A 14,475-nucleotide genomic window follows, 5' to 3' on the forward strand; every position below is an offset into this window, starting at 1 on the left:
CACCCTTTATTTCTCCAGGACCCCCCTTCCCCCACCCCCAGCGCGACGAGGTAATCTAATTGTCCTGGCATTGTACTGAGCCCCATTCATAGTCCTTGTTCATCCCTCCTCCTCCTCCTCCATACATTTCCTGGACCTTTGTATCCTCCATCAATGGGACCCCCCGCAGGGTTATTAGAGGACATAGAGGTCCCACAGCTCAGTGCTGCTATAGGATTGGTGGATAGAAGGAGGGGGCGGGGCAGTGACCACTGTCGGGATGGCTGACCTTTTCACTATGCCAACTGGAGAACAAATGAGATTGAAACATTTTCAATACATTGGAGATATATTGTGCCTGCAATCCTTCTTTACATGATCTTCTCACCCCCCCCCCCCCCCCCCCGCTCAGCAGAAATCACCGAAAGGTCGATCAAACTAACATGTTTCAGGCACTAGGGATCAGATTGGGCATTTTACTTGACAGTTCCTCAGCAGTGTAAACAGAAACGTCAGTGCTACACCACCCATACAACACATAGATAGCAGGGCTTCCGGATGCTCGATCCATAGTCGCTGGCCGACTAAAGTAATGTAGGAAAAATGATCCGCACTCCGGTTGTTGCTCTTTAAAAAAAATCTTTGTTTTTATAAACAAGCCACAATGCACAAACGCAGGTGAAAACAGTTGACACGTTTCAGCCTATACGGCCTTAGTCATAACTTCCAGTAGTTATGACTAAGGCCTTATAGGCTGAAACGCGTCAACCGTTTTCACCTGCGTTTGTTCACTGTGGCTTGTTAATAAAAACGTTTTTTTTTTTTCAAAGTGCAACAACCGGAGCGTGGATCATTTTTCCTACAGTTCTTCAGCAGTGCCGTAGTCCTTATATATTCTCCACAGAGGGGGCTGGTGACACAGGAGGAGGCCGTGGTGAATGAGGGGGGGTGGGGGGGCTCACAGTACTGGGTATATGGTATGATCATTGTGCAGCAAAGCTCCATCTCCATACAAAGGATTCTAATAATGGAGACATCTACATACAGGTGCCCTTTAATAAAGGCACTAAGAAGAGAGACCCGGAGACTTGTGGATCAAAGCTCCATCTCCATACAAAGGATTCTAATAATGGAGACCTCTACATACAGGACCCCTTTAATAAAGGCACTAAGAAGAGAGACCCGGAGACTTGTGGATCAAAGCTCCATCTCCATACAAAGGATTCTAATAATGGAGACCTCTACATACAGGTCCCCTTTAATAAAGGCACTAAGAAGAGAGACCCGGAGACTTGTGGATCAAAGCTCCATCTCCATACAAAGGATTCTAATAATGGAGACCTCTACATACAGGTCCCCTTTAATAAAGGCACTAAGAAGAGAGACCCGGAGACTTGTGGATCAATGCTTTATCTCTATACAGATAATTGTAGGCCTAGTCTGAGTCCCCCCCCATGAAAAACTCGCTTCTATTTTAGTATTTAAGACATTTCAACGTTCTCGGTAAGATGGTGAATGTTGGATTACACGTTAATTGCTCCGATGTAAACCGCGATGATATTCTTGGAGGCGAGAAATCCAATCCGAAGCGACGTTCTGCAAGGTTTTTCTAAGGATGAATTCCAGCCAAATGGCTGACATACATATATGAACTGCTTTACATGCCAAAGTATTCCTATAGAGCTATTCCAGCAATTTACACACCCGCCAACACCTCATACGTGTGGCATGGAAGGAAGGATCTCGGGGGTGGGGTGAAGATCATTCAAGGGGCATGCTGGGGCTCTCACCCTCCTGGCTGTGCGGTGGGGCGGGTGGCGGGGTCTTTAGCTGCTTTTTAGATGTTTGAATTTCAATATTACATCGTCGGAGTATCTTTCAGTGATAAATGATTATCTATTCATCTTTAATTCAGAATAGACAAAGCTATGTGTGCACTATATGGCTATAGGTATGTAGACCTCAAATGCCTGGGTGTCTCTGATGAAGGGTCCTGGAAATACTACATCATAGAAAGACATTGTACTTCCAACCTTGGCAAAGACCCTTTTCTGCGCCACCATGACTGTGCCCCTGTGTACAAAGCCAGGACCATGGTTTAACCAGTATGGTGTGGAGAACCATGAGTGGCCTCCACAGAGCTCTGCACTCAACCCTACTGGGAGGGCTCAATGATGGAGGTGGGGAGGGAAGTCTTGATGATGGAGGTGGGGAGGGAAGTCTCGATGATGGAGGTGGGAAGGGAAGTCTCAATGATGGAGGTGGGGAGGGAAGGTTTGTTGATGGAGGTGGAGAGGGAAGGTTTGTTGATGGAGGTGGAGAGGGAAGTCTCATTGATGAAGGTGGGGGAGGGAAGTCTCGATGATGGAGGCGGGGAGAGAAGGCTCATTGATGGAGGCGGGGAGAGAAGGCTCATTGATGGAGGTGGGGAGGGAAGGCTCATTGATGGAGGTGGGGAGGGAAGGCTCATTGATGGAGGTGGGGAGGGAAGTCTTGATGATGGAGGTGGGGTGGGAAGTCTCGATGATGGAGGTGGGGAGGAAAGTCTCGATGATGGAGGTGGGGAGGGATGGCTTATTGATGGAGGTGGGGAGGTAAGTCTCATTGATGGAGGTGAGGAGGTAAGTCTCATTGATGGAGGTGAGGAGGTAAGTCTCATTGATGGAGGTGAGGAGGTAAGTCTCATTGATGGAGGTGGGGAGGGAAGGTTTGTTGATGGAGGTGGGGAGGTAAGTCTCATTGATGGAGGTGGGGAGGAAAGGCTCATTGATGGAGGTGGGGAGGGAAGTCTCGATGATTGAGGTGGGGAGGAAAGGCTCATTCATGGAGGTGTAAGGGGGGGGGGGGCGGTGGATCCACAGAGCTCTGCACTCAACCCTACTGGGAGGGCTCATTGATGAAGGTGGGGAGGGAAGGCTCATTGATGGAGGTGGGGAGGGAAGGCTCATTGATGGAGGTGGGGAGGGAAGGCTCATTGATGGAGGTGGGGAGGGAAGGCTCATTGATGGAGGTGGGGAGGGAAGGCTCATTGATGGAGGTGGGGAGGGAAGGCTCATTGATGGAGGTGGGGAGGGAAGGCTCATTGATGGAGGTGGGGTGGGAAGTCTCGATGATGGAGGTGGGGAGGGAAGTCTCGATGATGGAGGTGGGGAGGGAAGTCTCGATGATGGAGGTGGGGAGGGAAGTCTCGATGATGGAGGTGGGGGAGGGATGGCTTATTGATGGAGGTGGGGAGGTAAGTCTCATTGATGGAGGTGAGGAGGTAAGTCTCATTGATGGAGGTGGGGAGGGAAGGTTTGTTGATGGAGGTGGGGAGGTAAGTCTCATTGATGGAGGTGGGGAGGTAAGTCTCATTGATGGAGGTGGGGAGGGAAGGTTTGTTGATGGAGGTGGGGGAAGACTCGTTGATGGAGGTGGGGAGGGAAGTCTCGATGATAGAAGTGGGGAGGGAAGGCTCATTGATGGAGGTGGGGAGGGAAGTCTCGATGATGGAGGTGGGGAGGGAAGTCTCGATGATAGAGGTGGGGAGGGAAGGCTTATTGATGGAGGTGGGGGGAAGACTTGTTGATGGAGGTGTAGGGGGGTGGAGACTCTTTGATGGAGTTGGGGAGGGAAGTCTCGATGATGGAGGTGGGGAGGGAAGGCTTATTGATGGAGGTGGGGAGGGAAGGCTTATTGATGGAGGCGGGGAGGGAAGGCTCATTGATGGAGGTGGGGGAGGGAAGGCTCATTGATGGAGGCGGGGAGGTAAGTCTCATTGATGGAGGTGGGGTGGGAAGTCTCGATGATGGAGGTGGGGGAGGGAAGACTTATTGATGGAGGTGGGGAGGGAAGACTTATTTATGGAGGTGGGGAGGGAAGGCTCATTGATGGAGGTGGGGAGGGAAGGCTCATTGATGGAGGTGGGGAGGGAAGGCTCATTGATGGAGGTGGGGAGGGAAGGCTCATTGATGGAGGTGGGGAGGGAAGGTTCATTGATGGAGGTGGGGAGGGAAGGTTTGTTGATGGAGGTGGAGAGGGAAGGTTTGTTGATGGAGGTGGAGAGGGAAGTCTCATTGATGAAGGTGGGGGAGGGAAGTCTCGATGATGGAGGCGGGGAGAGAAGGCTCATTGATGGAGGCGGGGAGAGAAGGCTCATTGATGGAGGTGGGGAGGGAAGGCTCATTGATGGAGGTGGGGAGGGAAGGCTCATTGATGGAGGTGGGGAGGGAAGTCTTGATGATGGAGGTGGGGTGGGAAGTGCACTATATGGCTATAGGTATGTAGACCTCAAATGCCTGGGTGTCTCTGATGAAGGGTCCTGGAAATACTACATCATAGAAAGACATTGTACTTCCAACCTTGGCAAAGACCCTTTTCTGCGCCACCATGACTGTGCCCCTGTGTACAAAGCCAGGACCATGGTTTAACCAGTATGGTGTGGAGAACCATGAGTGGCCTCCACAGAGCTCTGCACTCAACCCTACTGGGAGGGCTCAATGATGGAGGTGGGGAGGGAAGTCTTGATGATGGAGGTGGGGAGGGAAGGTTTGTTGATGGAGGTGGGGGAAGACTCGTTGATGGAGGTGGGGAGGGAAGTCTCGATGATAGAAGTGGGGAGGGAAGGCTCATTGATGGAGGTGGGGAGGGAAGTCTCGATGATGGAGGTGGGGAGGGAAGTCTCGATGATAGAGGTGGGGAGGGAAGGCTTATTGATGGAGGTGGGGGGAAGACTTGTTGATGGAGGTGTAGGGGGGTGGAGACTCTTTGATGGAGTTGGGGAGGGAAGTCTCGATGATGGAGGTGGGGAGGGAAGGCTTATTGATGGAGGTGGGGAGGGAAGGCTTATTGATGGAGGCGGGGAGGGAAGGCTCATTGATGGAGGTGGGGAGGGAAGTCTCGATGATGGAGTTGGGGAGGGAAGTCTCGATGATGGAGGTGGGGAGGGAAGTCTCGATGGTGGGGGTGGGAAGGCTTATTGATGGAGGTGGGGAGGGAAGGCTCATTGATGGAGGTGGGGAGGGAAGGCTCATTGATGGAGGTGGGGAGGGAAGGATCATTGATGGAGGTGGGGAGGGAAGGCTCATTGATGGAGGTGGGGGAGGGAAGGCTCATTGATGGAGGCGGGGAGGTAAGTCTCATTGATGGAGGTGGGGTGGGAAGTCTCGATGATGGAGGTGGGGGAGGGAAGACTTATTGATGGAGGTGGGGAGGGAAGACTTATTTATGGAGGTGGGGAGGGAAGGCTCATTGATAGAGGTGGGGAGGGAAGGCTCATTGATGGAGGTGGGGAGGGAAGGCTCATTGATGGAGGTGGGGAGGGAAGGCTCATTGATGGAGGTGGGGGAAGGAAGGCTCATTGATGGAGGTGGGGGAAGGAAGGCTCATTGATGGAGGTGGGGGAAGGAAGGCTCATTGATGGAGGTGGGGGAAGGAAGGCTCATTGATGGAGGTGGGAGAAGGAAGGCTCATTGGTGGAGGTGGGGAGGGGAGGCTCATTGGTGGAGGTGGGGAGGGAAGGCTCATTGATGGAGGTTGGGGAGGGAAGTCTCAATGATGGAGGTGGGGAGGGAAGGCTTATTGATGGAGGTGGGGAGGGAAGGCTCATTGATGGAGGTTGGAAGTGCCTATAATGGGGGCACGTGAGCATCAGAACTGGACCACAGAGCAATGGAGGAAGGTGGCCTGGTCTGATGAATTCAAGAATTGTTTGAGGAACACAACAATGAGTTTGAGGTGTTGACTTGGCCTCCAAATTCTCCATTACTCAATCCAGTTGAGCATCTGTGGAATGTGCTGGAAAAACAAGTCCCGATCCATCAATGAGCCCCCCCCCCCCCACTCAACATTAGGTTATGGCTGATGGTCGTGTTGCTTGTGAGCTCGGAGTCGGGTGAAGTGTCGTCGTACGATGATGATGGATTTTGGAGCGGCGTGGCGACGCTACGGGGGAATCCGCAGTTTTCAGTGGCCTGCTGTTTTGGTAATCCGGCTAATCAAGCGCTGGGATCCTCGGCCATCCCAGCTGCGTGCGGTAATCCAGGTGCAGACACCGGCACTTCCTCTCCCGCCTCGTCTTTCCATCGTCGCTCGGGACGGGTTAAGTGATTTGTTTATGAGCGGTCGCAGATGATGAGCCCCTGGCGGAGCTCCAGGCCCCTCCGCCGGCTCCTGCCAGAAGTCGCCTTTTGCCAAAAAAACGTTTTATTTACGTGAGCCGTTTCCATTGACATTGTGCACTCGTTTGTCTGACGGATTTCTGGTCGTGACAAGAGTTTGGCCGGAGTCAGGAATGCCGCGTTCCTGGTGGATCTCACCTGGAACGATGGATTCCTGGCATGCTCGGCAATCCTGAGGGTCTGTGATGGTGGAATGTCATATAAGGGAGGAGATCGAAAGGCTCCAGTGATGGCGCCGTGCCATGTGACCAATCATAAAAACATTGATCTTCAGTGGAGGTCCCCCCTCCCCCCCAGATCTGTAATAACACCCCTTAAAGCCCAGGCTACACCCCACACATTCCAACTATATTATGTCCTCCTTGTATGACATCATCAGAGACCTCATTAGAGACTGAGACCTCATCTGAGACTGAGACCTCACCTGAGACTGAGACCTCACCTGAGACTGAGACCTCACCTGAGACTGAGACCTCACCTGAGACTGAGACCTCACCTGAGACTGAGACCTCACCTGAGACTGAGACCTCACCTGAGACTGAGCCCTCATCAGAGACTGAGCCCTCATCAGAGACTGAGACCTCACCTGAGACTGAGACCTCACCTGAGACTGAGACCTCATCTGAGACTGAGCCCTCATCTGAGACTGAGCCCTCATCTGAGACTGAGCCCTCATCAGAGACTGAGCCCTCATCAGAGACTGAGCCCTCATCAGAGACTGAGCCCTCATCAGAGACTGAACCCTCATCAGAGACTGAGCCCTCATCTGAGACTGAGCCCTCATCTGAGACTGAGCCCTCATCAGAGACTGAGCCCTCATCAGAGACTGAGCCCTCATCAGAGACTGAGCCCTCATCAGAGACTGAGCCCTCATCAGAGACTGAGCCCTCATCAGAGACTGAGCCCTCATCAGAGACTGAGCCCTCATCAGAGACTGAGCCCTCATCAGAGACTGAGCCCTCATCAGAGACTGAGCCCTCATCAGAGACTGAGCCCTCATCTGAGACTGAGCCCTCATCTGAGACTGAGCCCTCATCTGAGACTGAGCCCTCATCTGAGACTGAGCCCTCATCTGAGACTGAGCCCTCATCTGAGACTGAGCCCTCATCTGAGACTGAGCCCTCATCTGAGACTGAGCCCTCATCTGAGACTGAGCCCTCATCTGAGACTGAGCCCTCATCTGAGACCGAGACCTCATCTGAGACCTCATCAGAGACTTTAGAGACCTCATCAGAGACTTTAGAGACATCATCTGATATCAAATCTCAGAGTCTGGCTTACTTGTCGGGTTATTCCTATGTTCCATAGGTTGATGGCGCCCTATTTTGTAGTACGCTGACATCTAGTGGCAGTTTGGGGCCAATACAACTTGTTTACTAATGGGATTTGGTATCTTCCTCTGTCCTCCCCTCCTATTTAGAGCTAAGTTGCCTAAGGCCCCTTTCACACTGGGGCAGTATGTGCGGTGGCGGTATAGCGCCGCTATTTTTGCATTGAAGTCAATGGGATGCAGCATGCTATTATCTCCATCTTTTCTTCTTTTTTTTTTATCGCCAAAATGATGATAACTCAAATTTTGCCCAATAACTTTCAGCGGCTAATAGATGGGGGGCGCCCCTAGTGGTGGCCCCAGGCTGTGCGTTTTGGTGCGTTTTTTCACGTTTGTATGCAGCGTTTTTGGGCTTTGGCGTTTTATTAGCCAATAGAGAAAACTGTTATCGGTTGCACCATGAGCTTTTTTTTTGCATTAAAGTTAAGGGGATGTGATTTTGCATTGAAGTCAAAAGGGGGGGGGGGGGGGGCGATTTTGCATTGCCATCAATGGAGTGCGATTTTCCATTGAAGTCGATAGATGCAATTTTTGCATGGAAGTCAATGGGACGGGATTTTGTATTGAAGTCAATGGGACAGATTTTGCATTGCAGTCAATATGGGGCGTTTTTGCATTGAAGTCAATTGGATATGATTTTGCATTGAAGTAATTGGGACGCTGTTTTGCATTGAAGCCAATGGAATTGTGATTTTTCTATTGAAGTCAATGGGACGCAGCACGCCATTATCTCTAGCTTTTATTCTTTTTTTATCGCCAAAACGATGATAACTCTGATTTTGGCCAATAATAGATGGGGGCGCCCCTAGTGGTGACCCCGGGCTGTGCGTTGGCGGGGGCCATTAGGAAGATCCAGGTGGCTGATTATTGGGTGTTGATGGGATTGTCATGTAGGAGTCCCTGTAGGGGGGGGTGGGGGGGTGCAGCTTCACGGACCGTACATGTCGGGGGAGGGGTGAGGACTGGCTCAGGTCCCCGGAGGAGGGATTGGAAGACGTGATAATGAGGTGATAATGGAACGCCGAGAACCGCGCCGATCATCAGATCAACATTCCACCCGTAACCATAGAGTGTGTACCAAGGAAAGACGGGCTCACATTTCCCGGGATAATCAGGAGACCCTCCTCATTGGTCACCCTGTATATATATTGGTGGGATCTCATTGGTCACCTTGTGTGTGTGTGTGTGTGTATATATATATATATCTCGGGTCACCTTCCCGTAACCATAGAGTGTGTACCAAGGAAAGACGGGCTCACATTTCCCGGGATAATCGGGAGACCCTCCTCATTGGTCACCCTGTATATATATTGGTGGGATCTCATTGGTCACCCTGTATATATATTGGTGGGATCTCATTGGTCACCCTGTATATATATTGGTGGGATCTCATTGGTCACCTTGTGTGTGTGTGTGTATATATATATATATATATATATATCTTGGGTCACCTTCCCGTAACCATAGAGTGTGTACTAAGGAAAGACAGGCTCACATTTCCCAGGATAATCGGGAGACCGTCCTCATTGGTTACCCTGTATATATATTGGTGGGATCTCATTGGTCACCTTGTGTGTGTGTGTGTGTGTGTGTATATATATATAAATCTCGGGTCACCTTCCCGTAACCATAGAGTGTGTACCAAGGAAAGACGGGCTCACATTTCCCGGGATAATCGGGAGACCCTCCTCATGTATAAATCTCGGGTCACCTTCCCGTAACTCTCCACATTCCAGGGAGACCTTCAATGTGACCGTCCAATCATAGAGCAGTAACAGGCGGCACTGATGTGGCTACAATGATGGGCACTGATGTGGCTACAATGATGGGCACTGATGTGGCTACAATGATGGGCACTGATGTGGCTACAATGATGGGCACTGATGTGGCTACAATGATGGGCACTGATAGATGGCAATGATGGGCACTGATAGATGGCAATGATGGGCACTAATAGATGGCAATGATGGGCACTGATAGGCTGCAATGATGGGCACTGATAGGCGGCAATGATGGGCACTGATAGGTGGCATTGATGGGCACTGATAGGCAGCAATGATGGGCACTGATAGGCGGCAATGATGGGCACTGATAGATGGCAATGATGGGCACTGATAGATGGCAATGATGGGCACTGATAGATGGCAATGATGGGCACTGATAGGTGGCAATGATGGGCACTGATAGGTGGCAATGATGGGCACTGATTGGGGGAAATGATGGGCACTGATAGATGGCAATTTTGGGCACTGATGAGGCTGCACATAGGTGGCACTGATGGACATTGATGATGCGGCACCGAAAGGCAGCATTGATGGGCACTGATATTGTTCTATTATATTCTGTTCTTTTTTTATTCTGTTCTATTATATTCTGTTCTGTTGTATTCTATTATATCATATTCAATTATATTCTGTCCTGTTCTATTCTATTATATTATATTATATTCTGTTTTGTTCTGTTCTAGTATATTCTGTTCTGTTCTATTATATTCTGTCCTATTCTATTCTGTTTTGTTCTGTTCTATTATACTCTGTCCTGTTCTATTCTATTTTGTTTTATTATGTTCTGTTCTGGATCTTCAGCTGTGTGGATGGTAACCAGTTGATGATTGGCTAGCGTTGGCGCTCAGGTGCCCTGACCCGGTGTTGTTGTTGTTGTAGGTCTGAAGCTGGGGATGGAGCGGGACGCCTATGTGATGATCGCGGAGAAAGGCGAGAAGCTCTATCACATGGTCAGCAAGAAATCCAACCTGATCAAGGACCGGAGGAGGAAATTCAGCACCGTCTCCAAATGCTTCCATGGAAAGTGAGTAGAAAAGATCCATTCATGGCGCTGACCTGAAAAGCTCCGCCGAGTCGCGGGCCGCATACGTAATGAGCCCGCCGCTGACGGGCGCCCCATCCCCCGCTCCGGGGTCCCGGCGTGAATCCAGGCTCTTGAGACCAATTTACAATGAAAAAAAAATTCCCACTTATCGCCCGCAGCTCAGAGACTCCGAATCTTCCCCGCGGCCAAATATAGAAGAGCGAAGACCCAGTCTGCCCGCCGCTCCACCCTGCCCTGCCCAGTCCACCCGCTGTGCCCATTATGAGGGGTTCCCACCATCCCTGTGCTGAGTTCCCGGGTCTGTACACCCGCTGTGCCCATTATGAGGGGTTCCTACCATCCCTGTGCTGAGTTCCCGGGTCTGTACACCCGCTGTGCCCATTATGAGGGTTCCCACCATCCCTGTGCTGAGTTCCCGGGTCTGTACACCCGCTGTGCCCATTATGAGGGGTTTCCACCATCCCTGTGCTGAGTTCCCGGGTCTGTGCCCATTATGAGGGGTTCCCACCATCCCTGTGCTGAGTTCCCGGGTCTGTACACCCGCTGTGCCCATTATGAGGGGTTCCCACCATCCATGTGCTGAGTTCCCGGGTTTGTACACCCGCTGTGCCCATTATGAGGGGTTCCCACCATCCATGTGCTGAGTTCCCGGGTCTGTACACCCGCTGTGCCCATTATGAGGGGTTCCCACCATCCCTGTGCTGAGTTCCCGGGTCTGTACACCCGCTGTGCCCATTATGAGGGGTTCCCACCATCCCTGTGCTGAGTTCCCGGGTCTGTACACCCGCTGTGCCCATTATGAGGGGTTCCCACCATCCCTGTGCTGAGTTCCTGGGTCTGTACACCCGCTGTGCCCTATTATGAGGAGTTCCCACCATCCCTGTGCTGAGTTCCCGGGTCTGTACACCCGCTGTGCCCATTATGAGGGGTTCTCACCATCCCTGTGCTGAGTTCCCGGGTCTGTACCCCCCGCTGTGCCCCATTATGAGGGGTTCCCACCATCCCTGTGCTGAGTTCCCGGGTCTGTACACCCGCTGTGCCCATTATGAGGGGTTCCCACCATCCCTGTGCTGAGTTCCCGGGTCTGTACCCCCGCTGTGCCCCATTATGAGGAGTTCCCACCATCCCTGTGCTGAGTTCCCGGGTCTGTACCCCCGCTGTGCCCCATTATGAGGGGTTCCCACCTACAATCCTGACACACGGCTCCCCATCTGGTTTTTATAGGAAATGTTCTATTTTAAGGTTGCTGTCTCTTTAAGGCCGGCGGTTCGCTGGGTTCTGCGCCGGCGCGGTGCGATACGGCTGGAGATTTGCCGTCATGCTGTAAACACATTTACGGGACGCTGTTTCTCATTCAGCACAAGCGGCACGCCGAGTTAAAAGGAATCTTTCATTTTATTAATGGCAGGAAGCGGCTTCCCATGAAATGGATTTTCCTCACCCGGAGAGGGGGAGGGGGAATATTTGGTCTCGGCTAATTATAAATAGGAATGGGAAGACGTTTGATGCCGAGTATCGGAGCGCGCTCAGTACTGGAGACAACCTCCGATCCGCTTTATATCCGATATGACAGAGCATGTGACGGCCCCGAATGGTGTCCTGATATCTGTGACCACGGAGAATCGTTGTGTCATCAGAAGAAGAGACGACACCAGACCTGGAGGAGACATTCAGTGACACCATCAATGACGCCAACAGTGACGCCAACAGTGACACCATCAATGACGCCATCAATGACACCAACAATGACGCCAACAGTGACACCAACAATGACGTCAACAGTGACACCAACCATTACACCAACAGTGACACCATCAATGACGCCAACAGTGACGCCAACAGTGACACCATCAATGACGGCAACAGTGACGCCAACAATGACACCAACCATGACACCATCAATGACGGCAACAGTGACACCAACCATGACACCAACAATGACACCAACAGTGACACCATCAATGACGCCATCAGTGACACCAACAATGACGGCAACAGTGACACCAACAGTGACGCCATCAATGACGGCAACCATGACGCCAACAATGACGCCAACAATGACACCATCAATGACACCAACAATGACGGCAACAGTGACACCAACAATGACGCGATCAGTGACACCATCAATGACGCCATCAGTGACACCAACAATGACGGCAACAGTGACACCAACAGTGACGCCATCAATGACGGCAACCATGACGCCAACAATGACGCCAACAATGACACCATCAATGACACCAACAATGACGGCAACAGTGACACCAACAATGACGCGATCAGTGACACCAACAATGACGGCAACAGTGACGCCATCAATGACGCCATCAGTGACACCAACAATGACGGCAACAGTGACACCAACAGTGACGCCATCAATGACGGCAACCATGACGCCAACAATGACACCATCAATGACACCAACAATGACGGCAACAGTGACACCAACAATGACGGCAACAGTAACACCAACAGTGACGCCATCAATGACGGCAACAGTGACGCCAACAATGACACCAACAATGACGCGATCAGTGACACCAACAATGACACCAACAATGACGGCAACAGTGACGCCATCAATGACGGCAACAGTGACGCCAACAATGACGCCAACAGTGACGCCAACAGTGACGCCATCAATGACGGCAACAGTGACACCAACCATGACGCCAACAGTGACGCCAACAGTGACGCCAACAGTGACACCAACAATTACGCCATCAATGACGGCAACAGTGACACCAACCATGACAACAACAGTGACGCCAAAAATGACACCATCAATGACACCAACAGCGACGCCATCATAGACACCAACAGTGAATCCAATAATGACACCAACAGCGACGCCAACAGTGACGCCATCAATGACACCAACAGTGACACCAACAATGATGCCAACAGTGACACCAACAGTGACACCAACAGTGACACCAACAGTGACGTCAACAAGGACACCAACAGTGACACCAACAATGACACCAACAGTGACGCCATCAATGACACCAACAGCGACAAGAACAGTGACACTAACAGTGACACCATCAATGACATAAACAGTGACGCCAACAGTGACACCATCAATGACATAAACAGTGACGCCAACAGTGACACCAACAGTGACACCATCAATGACACCTCTCTCACCAAACCAGTTCTGCCTCAAATGTCTAGTACGGCGGGACGAAGAATCGTTCTCCATAAATTTACCCCAAAAATATAGGACCCCGGGGACCATCCCAGCACCCAACCCAAACCAAACCTTTTCATCAATGACAAGAGAACTTCCACCCTATCATATCACTCCACTACCTTTACTATAGATGGGAGATCTTCCACCCTACCTCTCCACTATCTTTACTCTAGGCAAGAGAACTTCAACCCTATCACTCCACCATCCTTACCCTTGATGAGAGAAATTCCACCCTATCACTCTACTCCCCTTTACTCTTGTGAGAACTTCCAACCTATCATATCACTCCACTACCTTTCCTCAAATGAGAGAACTTCCATCTTATCACTCCACTACCTTTACTCTAGACAAGAGAACGTCCACCCCATACCATACCACCTTTACTTTAGGCCACAGAACTTCCACTTTATCATTCCACCATCTTTACTCTAGACTAGAACTTCCACCATCTTTACTCTAGACTAGAACTTCCACCATCTTTACTCTAGACTAGAACTTCCACCCTATCACTCCACCATCTTTACTGTAGACAAGAGGACATCTACCCTATCATTCCACCCTCATTACTCTAGACTAGAACCTCCACTCTATCCCTCCACCATCTCCACTCTAGACAATATAACCTCTACCCTATTACTCCACTATCCTCACTCTAGATGAGAGAACTTCCACCCCATCACTCCACCATCTTTATTCTAAACAAGAGAACTTCCCCTCCTAGTGGGCCCCTAGTGTGTAGTAATATGCTGGGCACCTGATTTATAGGCTATGATGGGCTTCTAATGTGTAGTATGTTATGGGAACCTGATTTATAGGATATGACGGCCCCTTAATCTGTAGCAATATGGTGGGCCCCTGATGTATAGAATATGGTGGGCCCCTGATGTATAGAATATGGTGGGCCCCTGATGTATAGAATATGGTGGGCCCCCGATGTTTAATATATGCTGGGCACCTGATTTATAGGATTTGATGCCCCC

General features: G+C 50.9%; 1 protein-coding gene across 1 annotated transcript in view; it reads left to right on the plus strand.

The window, feature by feature from the left end:
- The window catches only part of PREX1 (phosphatidylinositol-3,4,5-trisphosphate dependent Rac exchange factor 1), a 177,973-nt gene that overhangs the window by 93,535 nt on the left and 69,963 nt on the right, over positions 1-14,475 (plus strand). Inside the window, exon 10 of the mRNA XM_040331542.1 lies at positions 10,131-10,275. Coding sequence (XP_040187476.1) covers positions 10,131-10,275 — 145 coding nt within the window. The remainder of the gene's footprint in view (positions 1-10,130; positions 10,276-14,475) is intronic.

This window comes from Rana temporaria, chromosome 12, assembly GCF_905171775.1.
Source record: "Rana temporaria chromosome 12, aRanTem1.1, whole genome shotgun sequence".
Taxonomy (NCBI): Eukaryota; Metazoa; Chordata; class Amphibia; order Anura; family Ranidae; genus Rana; species Rana temporaria.